This window comes from Peromyscus maniculatus, chromosome 23 (genome assembly GCF_049852395.1).
Source record: "Peromyscus maniculatus bairdii isolate BWxNUB_F1_BW_parent chromosome 23, HU_Pman_BW_mat_3.1, whole genome shotgun sequence".
Lineage (NCBI taxonomy): Eukaryota > Metazoa > Chordata > Mammalia > Rodentia > Cricetidae > Peromyscus > Peromyscus maniculatus.
In genome coordinates this window covers 29,278,333-29,302,932 of record NC_134874.1, presented here as the reverse complement: position 1 = coordinate 29,302,932, position 24,600 = coordinate 29,278,333, and the positions used below count along the sequence as shown (strand labels likewise).

The 24,600-nt window shown below is 52.2% G+C and overlaps 1 protein-coding gene across 8 annotated transcripts; it reads right to left on the bottom strand.

The window, feature by feature from the left end:
• Positions 1 to 7,874: 7,874 nt before the first annotated feature.
• On the bottom strand, positions 7,875 to 24,522 carry Tfr2 (transferrin receptor 2). 8 transcript variants are annotated; one of them, XM_042267962.2, is made up of 21 exons: positions 24,305 to 24,467; positions 23,916 to 23,974; positions 23,587 to 23,652; positions 23,349 to 23,402; positions 22,875 to 23,112; positions 22,583 to 22,769; positions 19,910 to 20,050; positions 19,723 to 19,834; positions 19,512 to 19,634; positions 17,603 to 17,719; positions 17,384 to 17,523; positions 16,259 to 16,422; positions 14,587 to 14,706; positions 12,450 to 12,532; positions 12,296 to 12,359; positions 12,127 to 12,194; positions 11,955 to 12,031; positions 11,792 to 11,876; positions 11,475 to 11,702; positions 11,029 to 11,169; positions 7,875 to 8,488 (listed from the first exon to the last, which is right to left on the bottom strand). In XM_042267962.2, exons 4-21 carry the CDS (start codon positions 23,379 to 23,381, stop codon positions 8,213 to 8,215), a joined length of 2,397 nt encoding a protein of 798 aa, XP_042123896.1. In that variant the 5' UTR covers positions 23,382 to 23,402; positions 23,587 to 23,652; positions 23,916 to 23,974; positions 24,305 to 24,467; the 3' UTR covers positions 7,875 to 8,212. The 8 variants fall into 8 exon arrangements, with proteins under 8 accessions (XP_042123896.1, XP_076416303.1, XP_076416307.1 ...); XM_076560188.1 differs by having other exon boundaries at positions 23,901 to 23,974; positions 24,305 to 24,432; XM_076560192.1 differs by lacking the exon at positions 23,916 to 23,974 and having other exon boundaries at positions 24,385 to 24,494.
• Between the last annotated feature and the right edge of the window lie 78 nt (positions 24,523 to 24,600).

The window sequence follows — 24,600 nt, the reverse complement described above, 5'->3', positions numbered from 1 at the left end:
TTTTAAAAAGTAATTGATTATTTATTTATTATTTTATGAACATGGGTGTTTTGCCCGCATGTATATCTGTGTGAGGGTGTCGGATCCCCTGAAACAGAAATTACATAAGGTTGTGAGTTGCCATGTGGGTGCTGGGAATTGAACCCAGGACCTCTGGAAGAGCAGTCAGTGCTCTTAACCGCTGAGCCATCTCTCCGGCCCCATTTTTAATTTTTCACTAGGGATTTCTTCTTCTGTGTATGAATGTTTTTGCTTACATGTATGTAGATGTACTACATACGTGCCTAGCACCTTGCAGAGGTCAGAGAGGATGTCAGATTCCCTGGAACTGGAGTTACAGAAGGTCGAGAACTATCATGTGGGTGCTGGGCACCAAACCTGGGTCCTCTGGAAGAGCAACCAGTGCTCTTAACCACTGAGCCACTGGCCTCCTGTGCCACCACCCCACCCCTCCTCCTGATACCCAGACAGCCTCTTGTTCTTCCCACTCCCATTCCCGGGGACCCAGGGAAGTCAAAGGCCAGCTTGGGCAAATTAGTAAGATCATGTCTCAAAATAAAAAGCAAAATGAGAGCTGGGCTCGTCGGTGTGGTAGGTAGCACAGGCAGGGCAGGTAGAGCTTTGTGAATTTGGGGCCAGCCTGGTCTACATAGTTTCAGACCAGTCAAGGCTACTTAGTGAGACCTGGTCTCAAAAACTCCACAGACAAAGCAACAGAAACAAAAAGAGGCTTAGGCTGTGGCTCAAGAGTAGAGCCCTTGTCTAGTGTGGTGAGTCCCTGGGTTCAGTTCCCAGTGTGGAAGAAAAAAGACACCCCTCCCAATACACACACACACACACACACACACACACACACGCACGCACGCACGCACGCACGCACGCGCACGCACACACACACACATGCACACACACACATGCACACACACACACACACACACACACACGCACACACACCATTAGAACAGGGCTGCAGCTCAGAAGCTGGGCATTTTTCAGCATGACACACACACACACACACACACACGCACGCACGCACGCACGCACGCACGCACGCACACACACCATTAGAACAGGGCTGCAGCTCAGAAGCTGGGCACTTTTCAGCATGCCTGAGACCTTGGGTTCCAATCCAAGCACCACAAAGGATTAAAAAAAAAATTCCCTTTGCTCATACAATAGAGATTTGCCCCTCAGCCAGTATACCTCGCCTTCCAGGAAACATCTAATTGAGTCTGCTATAATCTTAGTTGCCAACTTGACTATATCTAAAATCAGCCAAAACCCAACAAACGGGCCTATCTGTGAGGTTTTTCCTGATTGGCTCATTTGAGACCAGAAGGCCCACCCTAAACGCTGGTCCACACCTTCCGGCGGTGGTGGCCCACAGAAAAGGACATGGACAAAGGCAGCTTTTGCTCACCGCCTGCTTGCCCTCACTCTCATCGCAAGGTCATCTATCCTGGTGCTGAGACGTTCCTTCACTGGTCTTAGGACCTATATCTTCAGGATTCCACAGTAGACTGAGGACCAGCAGCTCTCTAGGGATCCTCCAGGCCCCCAGCACCAGATTGGGAGTGCTGAGACACCCCGTGTTGGGGATCTGAATGACTACCAGATCCTCGGTCTTTCCATCATGCGACAGCCATTGTTGGACGAACCCAGACCAAGCCTGTAAGCAACCCTACTAAGTTCTCCAGACTCTTTGTATAGATAAGCATTCTGTATATAGATAGGCAAGTCTGTTCTTTTAGAGAACACTATATAGCCCAATTTTAAGCCGACAGAGCCCCTTTGCAAGGTCATACACATGCTGGCCACCTCCAGGATACTCTGCTAACTTTGTGACTCCCCCAGCTCAGTCTGGTCTTGAACTTCCCACCCTCTTATCCAACCCCTTTGAGTAGGCTTTTGAAGCCTATGTTGATGTCTTTGTTTGTTTGTTTGTTTGTTTTTTCCAGACAGGTCTCTGTGTAGCTTTGGAACCTATCCTGGAACTCACTCTGTAGACCAGGCTGGCCTCAAACTCACAGAGATCCGCCTGCCCCTGCCTCCCGAGTGCTGGGATTAAAGTTGTGCCCCACCACTGCCCGGCGAGTTGTCATCGTTTTTAACATTTATTTATTTTTTGGGGGAAGGAGTTGGCACAAGCATGCCATGGCCTTCAAGTGAAGGTCAGAGAACAATTTGTTGGACTCCAGTCTCTGCTTCTACCAGGTGAGTTCCAGAGATTAAACTCGGGTCATCAGGCTTGGTGGCAAGCACCTTTATTCACTGAGCCATCATTGACAGCCCCAGACCTATTTTGTTTGTTTATTAAGTTTTGTTTGGTGACAGAATCTCATGTAGCCCAGGCTAGCCTCCACTGAGGGCAATCTTGAATCCCTAATCCTGCCTCTACCTCCTGAGTGTTGGGATTAGAAGCAAGTATCACCACACCCCCCATTTATGTGGTGCTAGGGATGAAACAGGATTCTGTGCATCCTGGACAATTGGGCTGCATATTCAGCTGTCTTCATTGTTTTAGGCTCTTTTTTTTTTTTTTTTTGCTTAATTAAAAAATTGCACATGTATTGAGTTAGTCTAAGTGTATGTATGTGTACCATGTGCAAGCAGACACCCACACAAGCCAGAAGATCGTGTCAGATCTCCTGGAACTGGAGTCACAGGTGGTTGTGAGGTACCTGACCGGGGTGCTGGGAACCGAACCCTACTCCTCTGCAGAACCGTGATAGCTCCTCACTTCGGAACCATCTCTCCAGCCCTGTGTGGGCGCTTCCTCGTGACCTCAGCTCCTGTGCATCAGAACCCCAAGGCCCCGGCCGAGATGGGGGGAAAGGAATTGGCCTGACATGCCCACACTCTAACTGTGCCGCAGAAACTAAGGTCTTAGAAGGCAGCGTCTGCTCTGCCCGCCCTCCTTCCGATACAGGGAGGTGGTGGAGAAGGGAGAGCCAGGGACACTGGACAGACCGTGGATTGGCAGCCCAGAGTCAGCAAGATAACACAAGACAGACCCAGTCTGTTATGTTGGTGAATGTTATCAGTTTCCCCAGCTGGGCTGTGGGGGCTTTGGGACGGTCACACTACCCCGGCTGTGTGTGTGTGTGTGTGTGTGTGTGTGTGTGTGTGTGTGTGTGTGTGTGTGAGAGAGAGAGAGAGAGAGAGAGAGAGAGAGAGAGAGAGAGAGAGAGAGAGAGCAACTTGCAGGAGCTGGTCCTCTCCCCCCACCATGTGGAGCCCTGGGTTGAACTCCGGTCCTCAGGCTTGGCAACAAATGCCTCCTCCCGCTGAGCCATCTTGCTGGCTCCTCCATCTCATCTTTGAGACAGAGTCTCTCCATTTTATCTGGAGCTTGCTGATTTGGCTAGGCTGGCTGGCCAGCAAGCCTGGAGATCCTCTATTCTCCACCTCCCCAGTGATGGGGTTACAGGAGTATGCCATTAAAAACAGTTTTGTTTTGTTTTGTTTTTTCATTTGGGTACTGGGTATCAAGGTCAGGTCTTCACACTTGCATGTGAGCACTTACCGTCTGAGCCATCTCCCTGGCCCCCCGCCCTAAGATTCTTGTTTCTCCCCAAGGTGCTCTGGGGATGGCCTCATAGAAGACATAAAATGAGTCCAAAGTCTGTGCCCAGGAGTTGGAGGTGGGGAGCTCTCGCAATCCCCTCTTTCCAAGTTACATATGGGGTTACTCACCATTTACACTGTGCCAGCTTTAGACACGCCCCCAAGGTGTAGGTGAGAGTCTCCACACATTGAGGATGCTTGCAGTGTCTGCTGGGAAAATCCCTGGTAACAGTGAGGTCAGGAAGGCTTCTGTTTGATGTTCTATTTTACTTTGTTATTTGTTTGTTTGGTTGGTTTGGTTTGTTTTTCCAGACAGGGTTTCTCTGTGTAGCCGTGGCTGTCCTGGAACTCACTTTGTAGGCCAGGCTGGACTCAGAGATTCACCTGCCTCTGCCTCCTGAGTGCTGGGATTAAAGGTGTGCGCCACCACACCTGGCGATGGAGCTTTCTTTTCTTTAATTTTGTTTTCTTTTGGGGCCAGAGAGATGGCTTAGTGGTTAAGAGCACCTGGTGCTCTTGCAGAAGACAAAGGTCTGGTTCCCAGAATCCACATGGTGGTTCAGAACCATCTGGAACTATAGCTCCAGGGGACCTGGCGTCCTCTTCTGGCCTCCCTGGGCATCACGCATGTACTGGGTGAGCATACATGCGTGCGCTCATACAACTAAAATAAAAACAAATAAAGCTACTAAAAATGTATAAATATCGTAAAAAGTCCCTTCTGCTTAACAAGTGCTACCATGGTTGGTTAGTCATTTTAACTTAACTTTAAAGGCCCTATACCTAACAATCTCTGTAACCCTAGTGCTCAGGAGGTTGATCCAGTAGGATCTTGAATTCAAGGCCAGCTTGTGCTACATTGTGAGCCCTGGTCTTGAAAAAGAAGAAGCCAGGTGATGGTGGCACACACCTTTATCTAATCCCTACAGTCGGGAGACAAGAAATAGGCAGATACCTGAGTTCGAGGCCAGCCTGGTCTACTGAGTGAGTTTCAGCACAGCCAGGGCTATGCAGAGAAACCCTGTCTCAAAAAAAAAAAAAAAAACAAAAAAAAACAAAAACAAAAACAAAAACCCAAAACCAAACCAAACCAAACCAAACAAAAACAGGGGCTGGAGAGATGGCTCAGTGACTAAGAGCACTGACTGCTCTTCCAAAGGACCCAGGTTCAATTCTCAGCACATGGCAGCTAACAACTGTCTGTAACTCCAAGATCTGACACCCTCACACAAATATGCAGGCAAACACAGATACACATAAAATAAAAATAAATAAAAAAAAACATTAAGTCCTTAAAAAAAAATCCCTAACAACAACAAAGCCCTATATCCATACAGTCACATTCTGCAGTGCCGGGAGGCGAAGCTTCAACACATGGCCTTGGGAATGGGAGGACACGGTTCAGATCTTTAGTCTCTGCCAGGCACTGCAGGGCATGCTCTTAATGCCAGGATTTGCACAGAGGCAGGAGACTCTAAAGTTCAGGGTAACTCCTTGGAGAGTCCCATGCAGCCTGAACTACATGAGACTCGGCCTCAGAAACAAAGAAGAGGATGAAGTGGAAGGAAGGGGAGGAAGAGGAGGGGGAAGAGATCTCGAGTCACAACTGCAAAGTCCATTCTGCCTGTTGATGACATTATTGACATGTTTGGGGGGTTACAATGTGGACATCTTTGTGAATACCACTTTCTGTCTATACAAGCCGCTGGGCAAAGGGGAGGAGGGCTGGGAAACCCCATGGGAAAATGCGCTGTCGAGGAAGATAACAGCTGAGGTTTCTGACCCCAGTTCAGGCCCAAAGTCCTGAGAACCTAGCAAGTCAGTCTCGGTGGGAGAGGGGAAAGGCAGAGAGAAGGTAGTTTCATCCTGAAATTCAAAACCTGGGACATCCCAAGCTATAAATGAAGAGATCTCTGCTCCGCAGTGCCAGAGGAGCTGGGTGAGACCTCCCGAACTATGCTGGGGGCAAGAAAAGAATAAGGAGATGCCAGTTGTGTTTAACCCACTGCCCAGCAAGTAAAAGCCAGGCTGCAGCTCCGAAGCCATGCTTAAAAAGAAAGAACTGGGAGGGCTGGAGAGATGGCTCAGGGGTGAAGAGCACTGGCTGCTCTTCCAGAGGTACTGAGTTCAATTCCCAGCAACCACATGGTGGCTCACAGCCATCTGTAATGAGATCTGGTGCCTTCTTCTGGCAAGCAGGCCGAACACTCACTGTATACATTATAAATAAATAAATCTTAAGGAAGGAAGGAAGGAAGGAAGGAAGGAAGGAAGGAAGGAAGGAAGGAAGAAAGAAAGAAAGAAAGAAAGAAAGAAAGAAAGAAAGAAAGAAAGAAAGAAAGAGAGAGAGAGAGAAAGAAAGAGAGAAAGAAAGAACTGGGCCAGGGAGATGGTCCAGTGGGTCAAGACACCTGGCACCCAGCCTGGGGGCCTGACCCCCATCCCAGAGCCCCACAGGACGTAAGAGAGAACTGCCTCCTCCAAGTTATCCTCTGACCTCCACACATGGGCTGTGGCATATACGTGCATAAGTGAAATAAATAAAAATACAATAAGAATTTTAATGCAAAGAGATAGAACTACCATCATTTAACATCTCCTAACCTATAGCTCACATTTAAGGTCTCCATCCTCACTGGACAAAAATCGGCCATAGAGGATCCCAGAGGAAATGTCCTAGACAGGATCAGCCTAAGAGGTATGTGACCAGCACCGTCTTATAGGGGCCCACGCTGTGTGTGGGGGCATGTTCATGTGTGTGTGAGTGCATGTGTGTGCACATGCATGTGGGGGCCAGAGGTCAACCTTGGGTATTGTTCCTCAGCAGCTGTCCACTTTACTTTGCATTAATCTTTTTTTACATTGATTTGCTGTGTATATACACTTCATTACCCATGAGCATGCGCATGGAGGTGGTCAGAGGCCAACCTTCAGAGTTAGCTCCTCCCACCAGGTAACCGGATCATCAGGCTTGGTGACAGTGCTCCCACAAGCCAAGCCGAGACATCATCGTCTCACTGGCCTCCACCCTGTCTTCCTCTTTTTTTTTTTTTTTTTTTTTTTTTTTTTTTAAAGACTGAGGGCTGGAGAGACGGCTCAGTGGTTTAACAACATCTGTAGTTTTTTCAGGGACCCAGCACACACAATCAGGTGGTCCACAACCACCTGTAACGTTAGCTCCAGAGGACCTGTCACCCTCTTAGGGACCCCAAAGGCACTGCACTCACATGTGCAAATACCCACACATACATAGGCGTAATTTATTTTATTTTATTTTTTGAGACAGGGTTTCTCTGTGTGGTTTTGGTGCCTGTCCTGGATCTCACTCTGTAGACCAGGTTGGCCTCAAACTCACAGAGATCCACCTGCCTCTGCCTCCTGAGTGCTGGGACTAAAGGAGTGCACCACAATTTTTTTTTTTTTTTAAATAAAGACAGGGTCTTTCACTGGGACCTGAGGCTCACGGATTAAGCAAGGCTAGTTGTCCAGGGAGTCCTCAAATGGACCTCCCCAGCACCGGGACTGCCAGTTTGTGCCACCACACTCCTAGGATTGAACCCAGGGCCTCATGGCAGGCCCTTTACCAACTGAGATATATTTCCACCTCCTGACCTTGAACTTTCAATCCTCCTGCCTCAGTCTCCCAAGTGCTGGGATTACAAGTGTGAGCTGCCACACCTGACTCTGGTCCTACTTTTATCTTTTATGTTTTGAGGCAGGGTTTCTCTGTGTAGTCCTGGCTGTCCTGGATCTCGCTCTGTAGACCAGGCTGGCCTCGAACTCACAGAGATCCACCTGGCTCTGCCTCCCGAGTGCTGGGATTAAAGGCGTGCGCCACCACCGCCCGGCTTAATTCAATTTCATTTGTTTTTACTTTATGTGTATGGGTGTTCTGCCCGCGTGTATGTCTGCGCACCACGCGTGAATGCCCATGGAGGCCAGAAGAGGGTGTCAGATCCCCTGGAACTGGAGTGACAGGCAGTTGTAAGCCGCCCCCGGAAGTGCTGGAAATAAAACTAGTGTCCCCTGGAAGAGCATCGGGTGCTTTTAACCACAAACTTTCACCATGTGGGTCCTGGGGATTGAACTCAGGTCATCAGGCTTGGCAACAAGCACGGTTCCTGACGAATTATCCCTCCGTCTCTCTTTCTTTAGGCCGTTTCCTTAGGAAACAGAACAGTTACTTCCCCCATGGAGCCAGCATCTTGCAGGCATGGTCTTGCTGTCAGGTCCCTTCTGTCCATCCTTCCCTAGGTCTCAAGGCGGGTGTGAGGGGTGGGGATGGCAGGAAAAGGAAGCGAAACTGCTTACAGATGTTACCAGGTGGTTTATTGACAACTAATCCCCTTGGGCCTCCCACCACAGACCACCCACTAAAGGAGCTGGCCGGATCCCGGCGCCTACGTAGTCTCTAGATATGGAAGACTTTGCTCCTGAAGGTGGAAGAACCAGTAATGGGAAGAAAGCCGCTTTCCGGATAAGTATGGATGGCACACGGAGAAAATAAGGCTCACCTACATTGCAGGACCCGGGGTGTTCATGAGAATAGGTCGCAATGAGAGGTGCGTGGGACACCTCCTTTCGCCTGCCCCACTCCAACAGGGGGACGGGAGAATGCCGTGGGGCTCAGGTAGGGCTCGGCGCCTCAAAAGTTATTGTCGATGTTCCACACGTCGCCGCTGAGCGCGTTGGCTGCCCCCTGCAGGGTCCAGGTGAGCAGCGCCAGCTGGCGCCGGAAGCGGCTCTCCTGGAAGGCCAGACCCGATGCCGACCCCGGAGAGACGGCCTTGGAGGCATTGGAGCGCAGCATCCGCAGGTGGTCTAGCAGAGCACCCAAAGTGTGGTCGCCTTGGCCCAGGAAGATGTGGCGGAAAGGGGAGTCAGCCGGCGACACGTACTGGGACAGGAGGTAGAATTCCACCTGCAGGAAGAAGTGCGAGCAGGGTCTAGAAGCCAGGGCGTCCTCTGCGAAGGCTTCAGCCACTCCTCCCTCCCCCAGCCCTAACCCACCCTGAGGCCCCCTAGTACCTGCTTCACAGAGGAGGTACCTTGCTTGCACACTCAGCACCTCTTGTGTGTGTGCATGCATGTGTGTGTGGAGGCCAAGGTCAACACTAGTGAGTCTTCCTCAGTCATGCTCCACGGTATTTTTTTGAGGCAGGGTCTCTCACTGAACCTGGAACTTGGTGCTCTGGCTGGACCAGCTGGCGGGTGAGCCCCGGGCTTCTCCTCGGCCTCCCTAGTCCGAGGTCCAGGCATACACCATGAAGCCTGACTTTTTACGTGTGTACTGGAGATTCAAGGCCTGGTGTGTGTATGGCAAACACTCCACCAGTCCAGCCCTCACCCTCGCCCTGTTTGCTTTCCTTTGAAACAGAGACTCACTGTGTAGCCCAGGCTGGCCTGTAATTCACCGTGTAGACCAGGCTGACCTGTAATTCACTGTGTAGCCCAGGCTGACCTGTAATTCCCTTGTAGCCCAGGCTGACCTGTAATTCACTGTGTAGCCCAGGCTGGCCTCAAGTTCACCGTTCTCTTGACTCAGCCCCAGGAGACCTGAGATTGTGGATTTATAGTGTTCACCTCCACACGAGCAACACTTGTACTTTTTAATACATCTGTTCAAGAGTCCGTGTGTACCCATGGCTTTGACCAGAATCTCAGCTTCCAAGTCACTTTGCCAAATCACTCATAGGATCCTGCTGTACAGGATTAGGGGATATCTGGACATAGCCTCACACGAGTGCCAGCATCAGCTTCTTAAACATGAGGCCAGGGGTGTGGCTTAGTGGTACAGCATGATCATTTAGCTCCATCCCTGGTACCCACATTTATCTATCTATCTATCTCCTTCCTTCTCTCTCTCTCTCTCTCTCTGGGGGTAGGGTGGGGGGAGGCAGCGTCTCATCATGTAGCCCAGGCTAGTTGTCTCAACTTTCTAAGAGACAGGAGTACAGCACCTTCACACATAGCTCTTGGTACTGGGGACAGAGCCCAGGATTTCATGCATACCAGAAAGTACTCTACCAACTGGGCTACAGCCCTGGCCCGTTTTATTTTTTCTCTTTCTCTTTTCTTTCTTTTTTCTTCCCTCCTTCCTTTCCCTCCCTCCTTTTCCCTTCCTCTTTCATGGCATTGAGCACAGGCTATGGGGTCAGAGTTCCTCATCTCTAGCTTTGGCTCCATCACTTCCTGTGTGATCTTGGGTAAGTTACTTAGCTTCTCTGAGCCTACACTACTGCCAACCTCACAGCATGGCAGGAAGTCCTGCTATTGAACAAAATGAAGTAACATCATTAGCCTCTGGGAGCTCGCTACAAATGCCAGCTGCTGCTATCATTATCCAACTCTGTTTTCAACACCTCGGGTGTGCATTTTTTTTCCTGCTAAATGACACTGGTATCCCGAACTCAACCTTCATGAAGTCCATTTCCTCCTCGGACCATTGGCACTCCTGCCAGAATCCTTTCTACAAGCTCTGTTTTGCCACCTCACCTCCTTGTAAGAAATTTTCATGATGCCTAGACACTCAAAATTCAAAATCCTGAGCCTTGCCTTGGAGGCACACGCCCATAATCCCGGTTACTTGGAGGAATGAGGCAGATGGAGGTCTACCCGGGCTACAAAGCGAGTTCAAGATTATTCTGGGCAACCTAGGAAGACTTTCAAAATGTAAAGCAAAAAGTGGGTTGGAGGCACGCTCAGTGATAGAACACCTGCCTAGAATCCCCCAGTGAGGGGCTGGGGTGTGGCTCAGTGGTAGAGCTCCTGCCTAGAATCCCCAGTGAGGGGCTGGTGTGTGGCTCAGTGGTAGAGCCCCTGCCTAGAATCCCCCAGTGAGGGGCTAGGGTGTGGCTCAGTGGTAGAGCTCCTGCCTAGAATCCCCCAGTGAGGGGCTGGGGTGTGGCTCAGTGGTAAGGCATTTGTTTAACATGCACGATACCCTGCTTTGATCCCCACCACACAAAAACCCAAATTTCTTCAGCTGTGCAAAGGCTGCCCACAATTGGTCCCTGTTCACCCTCCACAGGGTCTCTGTTCTGGCTCTGATGACCCGTGCACAGCTCCCAAGAAAGGCCGGGTTCATTCCCCTGCCTTACCCTCCACCCTGAAATGTCCTTTTTTCTTTGCATACACCCACGTTTGCCTGTTCTTCAACACTCAAGCCACACAGTCTAAAGCAAACTTTGTTTCTGCGGAAAGCCATGGAGTAAATACTTCAGGCTTTGCAGGTTAAACAGTAGACAACGAGGAGGCAGGCCTTTCCTAACCATTTCATCACCTGCCAGAGCCTGCGCAAGTGACGCAAGTGACGGTCGGGTCTTCTAGCCAGGCTGCTTTATGAACCCTGTGTGTCCGGTATAGACAGGGAAATCACAGGGGGCGCAGTGCTTTAGAGTGTCAGGTCCTGGGATAAGGGACCCGGGGCCAGAAGGGGGCGGGCGGGAGCGGGGGCCTCACCCTCATGATGCGCACGTTGTACATGCGCATCAGACGCTCGTCGCTCTGCTCGGAGCTGTAAATTTCCTTCCGCAGCTTCTCCGCCGCCCGGATGTAGTCCCCCCTCGCGGAGTACACCCACTGCAGAGTCAGTCCGCGGGCCTGTGGGTGAGGCACAGTCTGAGATTGACAGATTGGTCCCAGCACCGATGCCTAGGGTGGGATCAGAGCGCTGGCAGGGAGAGGGAAGGGATGCGGGGGTGGGGGGGGGGGCGACCAAGCCTTTGAGGTCAGGGAGGGCAGATCCCAGGCACTTGGGTCATACTGGTTGTGTCCTCGGGGATTAGGTGACTGGAGGTAGAAATAAAAAGGGCCGGACTGCAGGATGGGACCTAGATCTCGGGGTCCTAGTGATCCCCTAGTGATGAAGCGCCCTGGAGGCTGGGAGCGGGATTGGCATCTTGGACCTTGAGGTCCCCAGAGAACTCGTTGAGGTTGCTGATGTGCCTGAGGACCACATCCCCATAGCGGCCAAAGTCGAGCGGCAGCAGATGATCGTGGCTTAGTCGGATGAGGAGCAGGCCTGCCAGCTGAGCCACTGCCTGGGCCACGGCGGGCAGGCGACCTCGCAGCATCTTGTGCAGATTCTCATACGTGTCCTCCTTCGTGTGCAGGAATGGGTACACCCGATCATCCTGCCGGGACATGGAAGGGCTGGGCGCAGGAACGTGGTGCTGACAGGCTGAGGGCCTGGTGTCCTGGGGCAAGGGCTGGGGAATCTCACCTCCGTGAAGGAGAACTCCACAGCTGGGACCCCCGCAAAAGCCGTGAAGGAATATGCACTGCTGTCCGTGGGCAGGGGCCGAATCCTGGGGGCAGGCAGATGGGAGGCCTCTGAGGACTCAGTTTCCCCTAGGTTTCCACCCCTAGTCTTCGTTTCAACTTACACTTCGGCATCCCAGCTGGGATTGGTCAACACCACTTGTTCATAGAGCGTCTGTCCGCTGTGGTTAGGGGAATCCACCTGCGGCAGGACGAGGGGCACAAGTCAGGCTGTGCCCCCTTTGGGCTAGAGTCTCACAAGCGTATCTATCACCCCCAGTCCGGAGCCTGTCTTGCCTGCTTCAGGATATTCTCAATGAGGTTGATCAGAAGGGGGCTGGTCTTGGCGTGAAATTTGCCATCTCCTGAAGAGAAAGAAGGGAGGGGAGAGATGGCAGTCTCAGGGACAGAGTCCATGGCACAGATGGACCTGAGAGAGAGGGCCAGGTAGCATTGCCCAGCTCACCCAACACTGAATTGTCCAGGCTCACATATGTTACGGCTTTGAGGTGTAGCACGCTGAGGTAGCCCTGTGGGTCGGGGAAGAGTGTGAAGAAGGAAGGTTCCCCTCCCCCCACCCCTCCCCATTACCTCGTTACTTGTGCGGAACCCCAAATCACCTCCAACCACTCCATGGATCCCACGTTGCCAAAGTCACCTCCGTCCCAGCTGATGAACAAGAGGCTTCTTCGGGGTCTGAACCCTGCATGAAGAGGGATGACATAGGGGTCAACACCAGAGGGTCTCCACTCCCTCTCACTCACCCAGCATTCTCACCCATCTCTCCTGATCTACCTGGGGGTGGCTTCTAAAGATGCCATTTCTTGCTTAATTGTCACTCCGGCCATTGACACCACATTCTAGTCTTTATTTAGTTTTTAATTTTTTGCTGTTGTTGTTGTTTTTGAGACAATGTTTCTCTGTGCAACAGTCCTAGCTGTCCCGGAACTTGCTTTGTAGACCAGGCTGGCCTCGATCTCACAGAGATCCGCCTGCCTCTGCCTCCCGAGTGCTGGGATCAAAGGTGTGCACCACCACCGCCCAGCTTAGTTTTTAATTTTTAAAAATAATTTATTTTTGTGTGTGTGTGTGTGTGTGTGTGTGTGCACACACCCACTTCAGTGGGGGAAGTGGAGGTCAGAGGGCAGCTAGCAGGAGCCTGTTCTCTGCTCCCACCGTGTGGGTTCTGGGAACTCCAGCTCAGGTTCTCCGGCTTGCCAACAAGCGCCTGCTGCTACCATCTGCCTGCCCTTATTTGATGTCTTAAGACAGGGTCACAGGTAGCCCAGGCTGGCCAGAAACTCCCTATGCGGTAAAAGATGACTTGTTTCCAACTCCAAGTGCTGGAATAATAGGTGTGGGCCCCATGTCTGGCCTAGTTAACGTCTGAGGTCTCAACATGCAAAGGGATTTTACTATGGCATTTCTCTCTCTCTCTGCATTAAACAAGGGCCTCTAGCAAGTTGTCTCCCACTAAGCTACATCCCCACCTCTTTTTTTTTTTTTTTTAACTTTTGTTCTTTTTTTTTTTTCTAATGGTTCTGTTTTGGAACAGGGTCTTGCTATGTAGACCTGACTGGCTAGATAGTTGCTATGGAAACCAGGCTGGCCCTTGAAGTTACAGCAATCCCTCTGCCTCTACCTCCTGAGTGCTGGGATTACAGATGCGTGCCACCATGCCTGACCAGTTTTTTTGGTTGGTTGGTTTTGGTTACCTCCCTGTGTAGTCAGGGATTACCTTGAACTCCTGATCACCCTGCTCTCACTTTCTGGAATGCTAAGATTACGTAAGCGCACCATCATGCTCAATTTTTTTTTTTTTTCTTTCTGTTTGTAACAGGGTCTCATTATGTAGACCAGGCTGGCCTCAAACTCACAGTGATCTTCCTGTGGGAGGTACTGAGATTGAAGGCGTGTGCCACCATGCCTGGCTTTGTTTGTTTTTGTTTTATGAGACATAGACTCAAGTAGCCCAGGCTGGCCTAGAACTCCTTATGTAGTTGAGAATGACCTTGAAATCTTGATCTTCCTGCCTCAGTCTCCCGAGGGCCAGAGTTATAGGTATGTCTAGCCAACTCATTTAAAAAATTAACCCCCAGCTGGATCAGGCCCTCTGAACGGGTGAGAGTTGACTGGCTTGATCTGTTTGGGAGGCATCTAGGCAGTGGTACCAGGTCCTGTGCTCATTGCATGAGTTGGCTGTTTGAAACCTGGAGTTTATGCAGGGTCGCTTGGCTCAGTCTGGGAGGAGGGGATTGGACCTGCCTGGACTGAGTCTACCAGGTTGATCGCAGTCCTCAGGGGAGGCTTTGCCCTGGAGGAGGTGGGAATGGGGGACGGGCTGGGGGGAAGGGGAGGGGGTGGGAGGGAGGAGAACAGGGGAACCCGTGGCCGATATGTAGAACTGAATGGTATTGTAAAATAAAATAAAAGGAAAAAAATTAAAAATATTTGTGTGTGTATGTGTGTGTGCATGCATGTGGTGGCATGTGGTGGCGATCAGGGGACCATTTGGGGGAGCTGGATTTCTCCTTTTACCATGTGGTTTCTGGGAATCCAACTCAGGTTATTGGACTCGGTATCCTAGGCTAACACACTGATGAAATAGTAGTTTGGTGAAGTTGCTTGCCCAGAACCACACACTGGATATTCCAGTCATGGGACTCTGACCCAAGTGACCTCTTTCCAGTACATGCCTTTGACCTAGGCCTAGCTCGGGACACAGGCCCAACTCACCCAGGCTGGCTCTGACCTTACCTTTGCTGACCATGGAGGAAAAGGTCTGAACCAGTTCCAGCAGGATGGCAGTCCCCACCGCAGATTTGGCTGCTCCTGGGCCCCACGCATCCCTCTGGGCCCCGATAACAACGTAGTGATCTGGGGAAGGTGTGTGTAGAGCCCACATCTTAAACTGACAAGGTCTCCCCGTGTGGCTCTGGAGGGTGGGTGCTCCCAGAGCCTCACCCTTTCCTCTCCACTCCCCACCCCCGACCCCCAACAGCTTCCACGCTATAGACCCTCCCATTTCCACGCTATAGACCCTCCCATTTCCACGCTATAGACCCTCCCATTTCCACGCTATAGACCCTCCCATTTCCACGCTATAGACCCTCCCATTTCCACGCTATAGACCCTCCCATTTCCGCGCTATAGACCCTCCCATTTCCACGCTATAGACCCTCCCATTTCCACGCTATAGACCCTCCCATTTCCGCGCTAAAGACCCTCCCATTTCCACGCTATAGACCCTCCCATTTCCACGCTATAGACCCTCCCATTTCCGCGCTAAAGACCCTCCCATTTCCACGCTATAGACCCTCCCATTTCCACGCTATAGACCCTCCCATTTCCGCGCTAAAGACCCTCCCATTTCCACACTATAGACCCTCCCATTTCCACAAGCGTAGCGCTCTAATCCCTGCTAGGTCAGAAGACCACGCCCATCTCTCTTGGCCCCGCCCAGATGGGCTGACCCATCAATAGGCATTTGGAGATGATTCAAACACACAGAACCCGCCCCCCCCCCCCACCTTTGTTTCTGAAAACAGGGTCTCACATAACCGAGGCTGGTCTCAAACTCCTGACATTTCTGCTTCCACTTCTTCTTCCCAAGTGCCAGGATTACAGGCACGTACCACCATGTCAGGTTGTATCAAACCCTGAGTTTCTCCCATGCCAGGCAACCTCTCTATGGCTGAGCTGCTGCTGATAGAGGGGGATATTCTGTTTTGCTGGAGTTTTTGTTTTTCTTTGTATTCCACACTGGCCTTGAACTTCTGATTTCCTGGCTCTAGGTGTGTGCCACCACTCCTGGCTCCTTCCTCTGCTTAATACAGGCTCTTGAGGCCTAGGCTATGTAGCCTAGGCTGGCCTTGAACTCATCAACCTCCTGCCTCAGCCTTTGGAGTGTGGGATGACAGATGTGAGGTACCACGCCTGACCAAACCCTAAGAACTTTCTGGACTCCATTCTCTCCCTGGTCAGGCAGGTCTGCACCTTCCCCAGCCTGCTGCCCTCACCCCAGCTCTTCTGTACCCCTACTCCGACCTCCAACATCCTCATCCGAGTGTCACGCCAGGTCTCTGCTTCTGCCTCAACACCTGGGCTTCCCAGGTCAGCCCCACCCTGACAAGTCTGCTCAGCCACCCTGGATTCCCTACTACCAGAGCCGTTTGTCCAATCTGGTCCTTGTTTGTTGCTTGGAGATCCAGTATAACATCATCCAACATACGCTTGCTTACCCCCAATGTCTGGGGAGCTCACTACTGAACAATACCACCCATTTGGAAGGCTCCTCACTGCCACCTCTCATCAGCCTCCATTCCCTGGGCATCACTCCTGGCCCTTCTCGAGGGCCTCCTGCACCAGTCCTTGGTTGGGTTTCGGAGCAGAGCCTAAGTTGTGGGAGATACCGGGCAGACAAGCCCACCTGGTTCTGCGAAGCCTTCAATGCAGGCGAAGATGTTACTGATGGGAGTAGAGGCTCTGTGGTTGTTGACCACAAGGCGCAGGGCTGGGCCCGGTCCCAGCCGATAGGGAGAGCCTGACAGGTGTCCCTTCCACTCCTGGGGGGCCACTGGGCCCTTGAGTTTCCTGGAAAAAGACGGAGCAGAGACGTCTTGAAGTGGTAGTGTGGCCTAGGCCCCAGAAGAGCCTGGAGCCCCATCCCATCCTCTCTCGTGCCCACGGACAGTGGTGTAGGCTGCGTCCTGGGCAAGGGTCCGCAGCACTTGTGGGTGTACCAGATGGTGGGGCCTGGCAAAAGGGGTGCCCACCTAGAGGGTCACCTCTTTCTTTTGTGTGTGTGCGCATGCACGTGTGTGTGGAAGGGTGTGTGCAGGTGTGGGGGAGGCCAACCTCACATCTGGCCCTCAAGTGCTAGCCACTTTTTGTTGGTAAGTTTATAACATATTTTCTTGTTTGGGTATGAGTGTGCAGTGTGTGTGTCGGGGCAGTGTACGTGTGGAGGTCGGAGGACAACTCGCCGATGGATGTCAGTCTCTGAGTATGTGATAGTTGGAGACGGTCTTCAGGCTTCCTGGCAAGTAAGTGCCTTTACCCACTGAGGCATCTGAATAGGACTTCTTGGTTTACTGTTTTGGACAGGATCTGCTCACTAATTACCCTAAGCTAGATGCCAATGAGCTCCAGGGATCCACCTGGCTCTGCCTCTCCAGTGGAGGACTGCATACACACACTTAGGTTTTGTTTATTTTTTATTTGGGGGGTTTTGTTGTTTTGTTTTTCGAAATAGGGTTTCTCCCTGTAGTTTCGGTGCCTCTCTGGATCTCGCTCTGTAGGCCAGGCTGGCCTCGAACTCACAGAGATCCGCCTGCCTCTGCCTCCTGAGTGCTGGGACTAAAGGCGTGCGCCACAACCACCCTGCGGCTTTGTTTTTAACCCGGGTTCTGGGGGTGTAAAAGGGGTCCTCATATTTGAGCAGCAAGCCCTTTACTGGCAGAACCTATCTCCCCAGTTCCAGAGTCACCTTCTTATTCACCCAAGGAGCCCCTCGGCACCCCCAGCCCGTCCCCACACACTTTCCATCTCTTACCTGAGCAAGCGGACAGCGACGTTGGCGCTGATGGGCTGGGCAGGGATGCTGGGCAGGCCTGATGACTCTATGGGCGGGAACTGGGTTTGATTGAAGGAAGGGAAGCCAGGCGTGTAAGGGTCTCCAGTTCCGAGGTGCACCTAAAGAGGAAGGGGTCCCCGCTCTCAAACTGTGGCCCGAACAAGCCCCATTTGTGCCTCCCTGGGCCCCAAGACTCACGTGTCCATACACAGCCCGGTAGCTGGGCAGGCCTGGCTTGTGAGGGTCCTGGGAGAAGTCTGCTGGGTCGGGGTATATCAGTACTCCTTGGACCCCAAAGTCCTGGGCAACGGCTACCTGAGGGAGCACAGAAAAGCCAGGAAAGGTAAAATGGCTCCTTCATCTGCAGCTGCCATCCTGAAGGGACCGTGTGTAGCTGTCACTTGGCACTCACATTGCAGCCCTCCCTCAGTGCCTCTGTAGCATTTAAAATCTGTGTGCCCAGGGCTGGAGAGAGGGCTCCGTGGTTAAGAGTGCTGGCTGCTCTTGCAGAGGTCCTGGGTTCGGTTCCCAGCACCTAAATGGCAGTTCACAACTGTCCATAACTCCAGTTCCAGCGGATCTGACATCTCATCTGGCCTCCACAAGCACCAGGCATGTATGCGGTGCACAGACTGCATGCAGTAGGCAAAAGACACCAATATACATAATAAAATTAAAAATCTCTGTCCAAGCTGCGAATGCCTTTAATTCTAGCAGTCGGGAGGCAGAGGCAGGTGGATCTCTGAGAGTTCAAGGCCAGCCTGGGCTACAAAGTGAGTTCTAGGACACCTAGGGCCGTTACACAGAAAAACCTTGTCTCAAACAAACAAAACAACCAACCAAACAAGCAAAACCTGTGCACCACACTGCCTCTCTTTCTCTTCCCTGGCTGATTTAGCCACACCTCCTGCTTTTGTTCACTGCTAACGTCTGTCTTTCACTCCTGAGATTTAGCCGAGGGCCTGGCACATGTTACATGTGCTCTCTTTCCACCAAGTGTGTTCTGGGAGTGTAACTTGGGTCATCAGGCAAGACAGCAAGCACCTTTACCTGCGGAGACCTCTCACCGTCTCCCAGCCTTGTTTTTCTTTTCTTTTATTTCGTTTTGAAATAGTCTCGAGCCCAAGCAGGTCTTGAACTCTCTGTGTAGCCAGGGATGATCTTGACTTCCTAATCCTCCTGCTTCCTCATCCCCAGGGGGCTGGGATTGCAGGTGTGTGCTACCATGCTTGGTATACACCGTGCTGGGGACTCAAACTCGGGGCTTTGGGTGTGCTAGGCAAGCACTCTACCAACTGCACCACGTCACAAGTCCATGTGCTATTTTGTTTGAAAAGAGAATTACGTGTATTTATTTATCTGTGTGTCAGGGACAACTTCAGAGAACAGGTTCTCCTCTCTCGCCTCTGGTCCCAGAGGTTGGATTCAGACTTGGTAGTGCGTGTCCTTTCCCACTGAGCTATTTCCCTTATCCCTCTGGTTTGGCTTTTCAGACGGAATCTTATATATTCCAGGCTGGCTTCAAATTCTTTATGTGGCTGAAAATGACTTTGAACCTTAATCCTCCTCCTCCACCAGCCCCTGCAAGCACTGAGATGACAGATCTGTGCCCCCACATCTGGCCGTCAGCTGTATTTTCATTATTTAATTTAAAAAAGGAGACATGCTAGGAGGTATTGGAGCGCATATTTAATCCCAGCATTCGGGAGACAGAGGCAGGCAGATCTCTGAATTTCAAGATAGCCTGGCTACAGAGTGAGTTCCAGGACAGCCAAGGCTACACAGAGAAACTCTGTTTTGAGAGAGAGAGAGAGAGAGAGAGAGAGAGAGAGAGAGAGAGAGAGAGAGAGAGAGAGAGAGAGAGAGAGAGAGAGAGAGAGAGAGAGAGAGAGAGAGATCGGGTCTCGCTGTGTAGCCCAGGCAGGTGTTGAATTTACAATCTTCCTGCCTCAGCTTCCTTACGCAGCTGGGGTTACAGGTTACATGCCTGTCTTCTGCCAACATGTTCTTACAATGTGCCCGATTTTTCTTTTCTCCCGGTGACAGCCTCCTAGATCCTCGACGAAGACAGCCTCACTTCACACGCTGCCCCACGTGGGACCCTCACCTTCTGGGCGAAGCTGGTAATCCCCGCGCGCACTAGCAGGAGGCTGCCGGCCGGCTCCACGCCCTTGGCTCTCAGCTCCTGCAGATCCTCGCGCCGCCCATAGTGGGCGTACACCAGCTTGCCCTGGGGACCGAGGCATCTTTGAGGCGCGGTGCGGTGCGGGCATCCCGACTCAGCTACCCACCGAGGGCGACCTGATAGGCTCGCTCACCGTGGCGTTGCCAGTGGCGCTGTAGGGACAGTAGACTTCCGGATCCTCCAGCGGCAGCTGCTCCTGGGCGCTCCCGGCTGCATCCACCCAGTGCAAGGTGTTAGGGTGAGCCCTGAGGACGGGGAGGGTGAGCGCCCCTGGCTGTGCAACCCCACGGCGTGTCCCCTTGTCGCGTCCCCAGACTCACAGGTCCGGGAACTGAAGCCCCACATAGTGAGTGTCGGTCCACACGTGGTCCAGCTTCTGGCTTGAGAACATATCGAGGATGTCTTTGACCAGAGTGGCCATCATGGTGGAGCCGGCCACGCGTTCCCGGAGGGTGGTCACCCTGAGCAGAGAGGGATCACACTGGGGAGGGGTTGTGCAGAAAAGGGACTCCCCCCCCCCCCCCGCAAGAGTGGGGAAAACGCAGGCCTGGAATGCCATCTAATGGATCCCAGGCTAGCCTCGAACTCAGGTAGAAAGCACTTGGGAGGTGGAGGCAGGAGGATGGGGCTTCAGGACAGGACCTCACCCTGTCTTCTTCCATTATCATCACCCAGCAAGAAATTGTCACCTAAGCTCTTCCCGCCTGGAGCATGTGCTGCCCTCTCATGGTTTGTGACCAAGGTCTATCTGAAACCTTTGCAAGAGAAACGACCCTCCCATTTATCACAGACCTGTGGCCTTGGCAGAGACCTGGCCATCCCCAGAGTGGACACATCTCCCACGGGACTCTTGGGTTCCCCGACCTCTTGGTTTTCTAGTCTTGGGATGGAGGTGCTCCTGGCTCTCTAAACCCGCTCCCTCTCTCTTACCCTTCCTTGTAGGGGATTCTAGGAAATCACTCTATCACTGGGCTACAGCCGTTACCCCAAACCACCTTTACATTTTTTTTTTCTGTTCTATTTTTAGACAAGGCTATGCTGAATTGGCAAGGCTGGCCACAGACTCCCTCGAAACCCAGGTAGACCCAGAACTTCTCTGTTTTAGCTTTAGGATAAGTTAGAGCCTGCCTCTCTCCTCCCATCCCTGGGATCCCGGGGATTGAACTCGGGTTATTGGACTTGGCAGCAATCACCTTTACCAATGAGCCATCTCGCCAGCTCTGAGCCTCCCTTTTTGACTACACCTTTTGAGGTTCAGGTTTTGCACACACACACACCCCCTTCATCCTCATTGTATTTGCCTGCCTGCCTGCCTGCCTGCCTGTCTGGGGAGGAGACATTTATGTTGGCTCACATTTCCAGAGCCTTTTCCATTCCTTACCCTGTTGCAGAGGGTATGGATTTAGGAAAACTTGGCAGGTTTTTAGCTCTACCCATTTCCTGGCTTTCATAAGATTTATTTTTTTTTGGGGGGGGGTGGAGGGTGGAGGACAAGATCTCATTTGGCCTGGAAGTCACTATGTGGCCAAGGACAGCTTTGAACTCCTGACCCTCCTGCTCCCACCTCCCAGGTCCTGGGATCACAGTGTGAACCACCACACTTAGTTCACGCCATTTAGAGGATCATGCTAGGTCACCGGAGCTATAGCCAGAGCCTCGGATTGGCGGTCCTTCAACGTGATAGAGCCATCTGTTTTGATCAAGTGCCCTGCTGTGTATCAAAAGCTACACCATGATCAGGCTTGGCAAGGAAACACGTGTATCCAAATGGCTACATCAACATTAGAGACAGCAGTAGCTTAGCTTTGATCCTCAGTGCAGAGGAGGAGGAGGAAAACGTAGGTACACATCTATAATCCTAGCACTTGTTGGGGGGGGGGTAAAGGGAGAGGATCTCGAGTAGACCAGCCTGGGCTACATCACAAGACCTTGTCTGAAAAAAAAAAAAAAAGCTAAAACCAAAACAAATTAAATCAAACAAAATATAAAAAGGGTACAGACGAAGCTCAGCGGCAGAGTACTTGTCTACGAGCATGCAAGGTCCGAGGTTCAACCCCCAGAACTGTAAACAAAAAAATTTGAAGAAGCCCAGTGAGATGGCCCAGAAGGTAAACGGCACTTGTGGTCAAGCCTGAGGACCTGGGTTCAGTCCCTGGGTTCTACATGGTAGTAGGAGAGAACTGACTTCTGCAAGCTGTTCTCTGACCTCCACACATGCACAGCAGCATCCAAGCACCATACCCTGATAAATAACTGCTTAAAAAGAAGAAAGAAAGAGGATCTGGAGAGATGGCTCAGCAGTTAAGAGAACTGACTGCTCTTCCAGAGGACCCGGGTTCAATTCTCAGCACCCATTGGGCAGCTCACAGCTGTCTGGAACTCCAGTTGCAGGGGATCTGGCATCCTCACACAGACACACATGGGGGTAAAACATCAATGCGCATAAAATAAATAAATGAATACATATTTAAAAAAGAAAGAAACCCAAAGAGGAAAAAAAATCATGTGGTTGTCTTAGTACACGCTAAAAAAACACTTAAAAAATAATCAAACCTATTCTTCATTACCTGACCATTACATAAAATAAAATTAAAATGTCATTTACCTTTACAAATTATTTGTTTTTTTGGGATGGGTCTCATGTGTCCCAGGCTAGCCTCCAATTTACTATGTAGCCAAGGATGTCCGTGAACTCCTAATCCTCCTGCATCTACTTCTTGAGTGCTGGGACTACAGGCGTAGGCCACCAGGCCCTGGTCCCTCTGTTTTCTTTTGCTCAACACTTGTCTCCTAAATAAACCATCCTCAATGTCTCAGGTCCTTGGGTACTCAGCTCCTGGTATCTGCCATCCTTCCAGGGGCCACTGAACATGGAAGCCGGGAGGGAGGGTGGAAAGACCCAAGAGGGGACTTAAGTAACATGAGAACTGACAGGGCCTCCAGTTTGGATTGGACCGGCCACTGGGCCAGGAAGGAAGCCAGGCTACTCTTACCTGATGGTGTCCTCCAGGTGCCCCTCCCCAAGGAACCGAAGAAACATGGCCTGGAGGTCACTCCAGTACAACGTGCCCTGGCCGGAGCTGAGGCCAAGCTCAGAGTTGACATCCTCGCTGACCATCAACACGGAGTCCCCGCATGCCTGGCAGGACCCTCGAAAGGTCACATAGCCCAGGAGGAAGGCTGGCAGGTGGTAAGATGTGGGTTCTCTTATACCCCTCTGCTACTGGACCCCAGGAGTGCCCCCAGCCCAGGCCTTTCGCTGAGGAAGAGGAAGGGAAGACTCACCCCCGGTGAAGATCAACAGCGTGATTAGGATCAGATAGGGGGCAGCCTTTCGACCTGCTGCCGCCCAGGGGATGGGAGCTGACCTCAAGGGCTCAGGGCCCTTGAGTTCCATGGGGCAGAACTGGATAGGCAGCTCGGCCTCTTCCTCCCTGTCTTCCTCTTCCTCCTCCCGGTGCCCCAGATCAGGGCCTTCCACACGTTTATAGATGGTCTGAGAGGGTCCTGGGGACCACTGTTGCTGTGTGGAGCGGGCAGGTAGGCATGAGATTAGGGGAAGGGGCCTAGGAGTTGGGGAAGGTTAGGCAAGAACAGCGTCCCCGGCTTGGGCAGGGAGGGAGCTCTGGGGGGGGGGGAGGCTGGAGAGGAGGGGCCCAATGGGGGATGAGGTGGGGCCAACCTTATGCATTAGGGAGGGGCCTGAGGACCATGAAGGAAGACCTAATGTGTGTAACCCTCCCACCCGCGTGGTCTTACCGCTCTCTGCAGTAGACCCCAAAGTTGGTCCATGCTTGTGCCCCCTCCTGATCCCTGCAAATAGTCCCCCCCCCCAATGATAAACCGTTTGTGGGAGCCCCAGAGGGCCCCTTATCAGCCCCGGCAGGCAGCCTGAGCCTAGGCCGTTCCTCACTCCCCCAAAGGGTGGGAGCTCAGTCTGGCCTCGGTCCAGCCTTCCAGACATTCCTCCCCCGCCCCGTACCCCGCCCCAGCTCACGCTAGATGACCAGGGGCTGTGCCTTCTCCTGCCAGTCCTTCCACAGACCCCACTGCTGCTGGACGACTGGAAAACAATCCATTTTTTTTTTTAAACCTCAGGGCAGACTTTGACCACCTTAGCTCCCGTCACAGGTGGGGGGAGGGGGAGCTGGAAGTGAGGGGGAAGGGGAGATATGGCCAGATCCCTCCTTTTTTCCTGATCCCACCCTCTCTCAGTGTCCTTGGGGAAAATACCCAGCTCCCTTGGAAGCTTCATCATGAAAATTCCTGTCCCCCTCCACCCCTTGTGGGGTTTTTAGGTTCCCAATATACAGCGCTCCAAATGACCTGTTAGCTGATCTTCCTGCCCCGACCTCTGCTCAGCTAGATCCCAAACTGGCGGCAGCCTAGTGGGGGGTGACTCGGTTATTTTAATCTGACCACAAAGTTGTCTGTCTGTGCTGGGGAGGGAGGGCTATAAATGAGGTGAAGAGGTCAAAAGGAACCGATGAGTGGGTCCCGGGGTCTGGAAGCTCTGGGACTTCACCATAATGTCGTCCTCCCCAGCACCAGCTCCTCTTGGGTCACCAAGGGACTTAATTAGATGTTTCTCTTTGGGGGTCTAGGGCTCTCTAAGAATTTGATGAATGGCCACAACCGCGGTTTACCCTCCAGTTTCAAATCCAAGACAGCCAGGACCCGCAGCTCTGAATGGGAAAGGTCAGGGTCCACCTCACCCTCACTCCCGATCCGGGTCTCCCCTGGGAAACTGCAGGTCCTAGCCAGGTCCAGAGAGATCTGAGAGGTAGGGGCTCACCAGTACCCCAGCCCCGGCCTCGTGCTTGTCAAAAGCCGAGGGGGAAGACACAGCAGCCAATCTCGCTTTAGCAACAGGTCCCTGGATTTCTTTGACCACGCTCCCGGGGAGACCCGAAGCCTGAGTTAGGCCACGCCCACTAGAACACGCCCCTCCCAGAGCCCCGCCCTCGCATGTCCTTTTCAGCCTGACAACCCCGCTCATCAGCGGAGTCCT

Bases quoted from the DNA above. Each gene is read 5' to 3' on its own strand.
- Tfr2 (XM_006971233.4), bottom strand. From the start codon at position 23,381: ATGGACCAACTTTGGGGTCTACTGCAGAGAGCG. The intron at 12,360-12,449 runs GTGATTTGGGGT...CCCGACCCACAG, and splicing joins GATCCATGGAGTGGTTGGAG to GGCTACCTCAGCGTGCTACA. The intron at 12,032-12,126 runs GCAAGACAGGCT...GTCCTGCCGCAG, and splicing joins TTGAGAATATCCTGAAGCAG to GTGGATTCCCCTAACCACAG.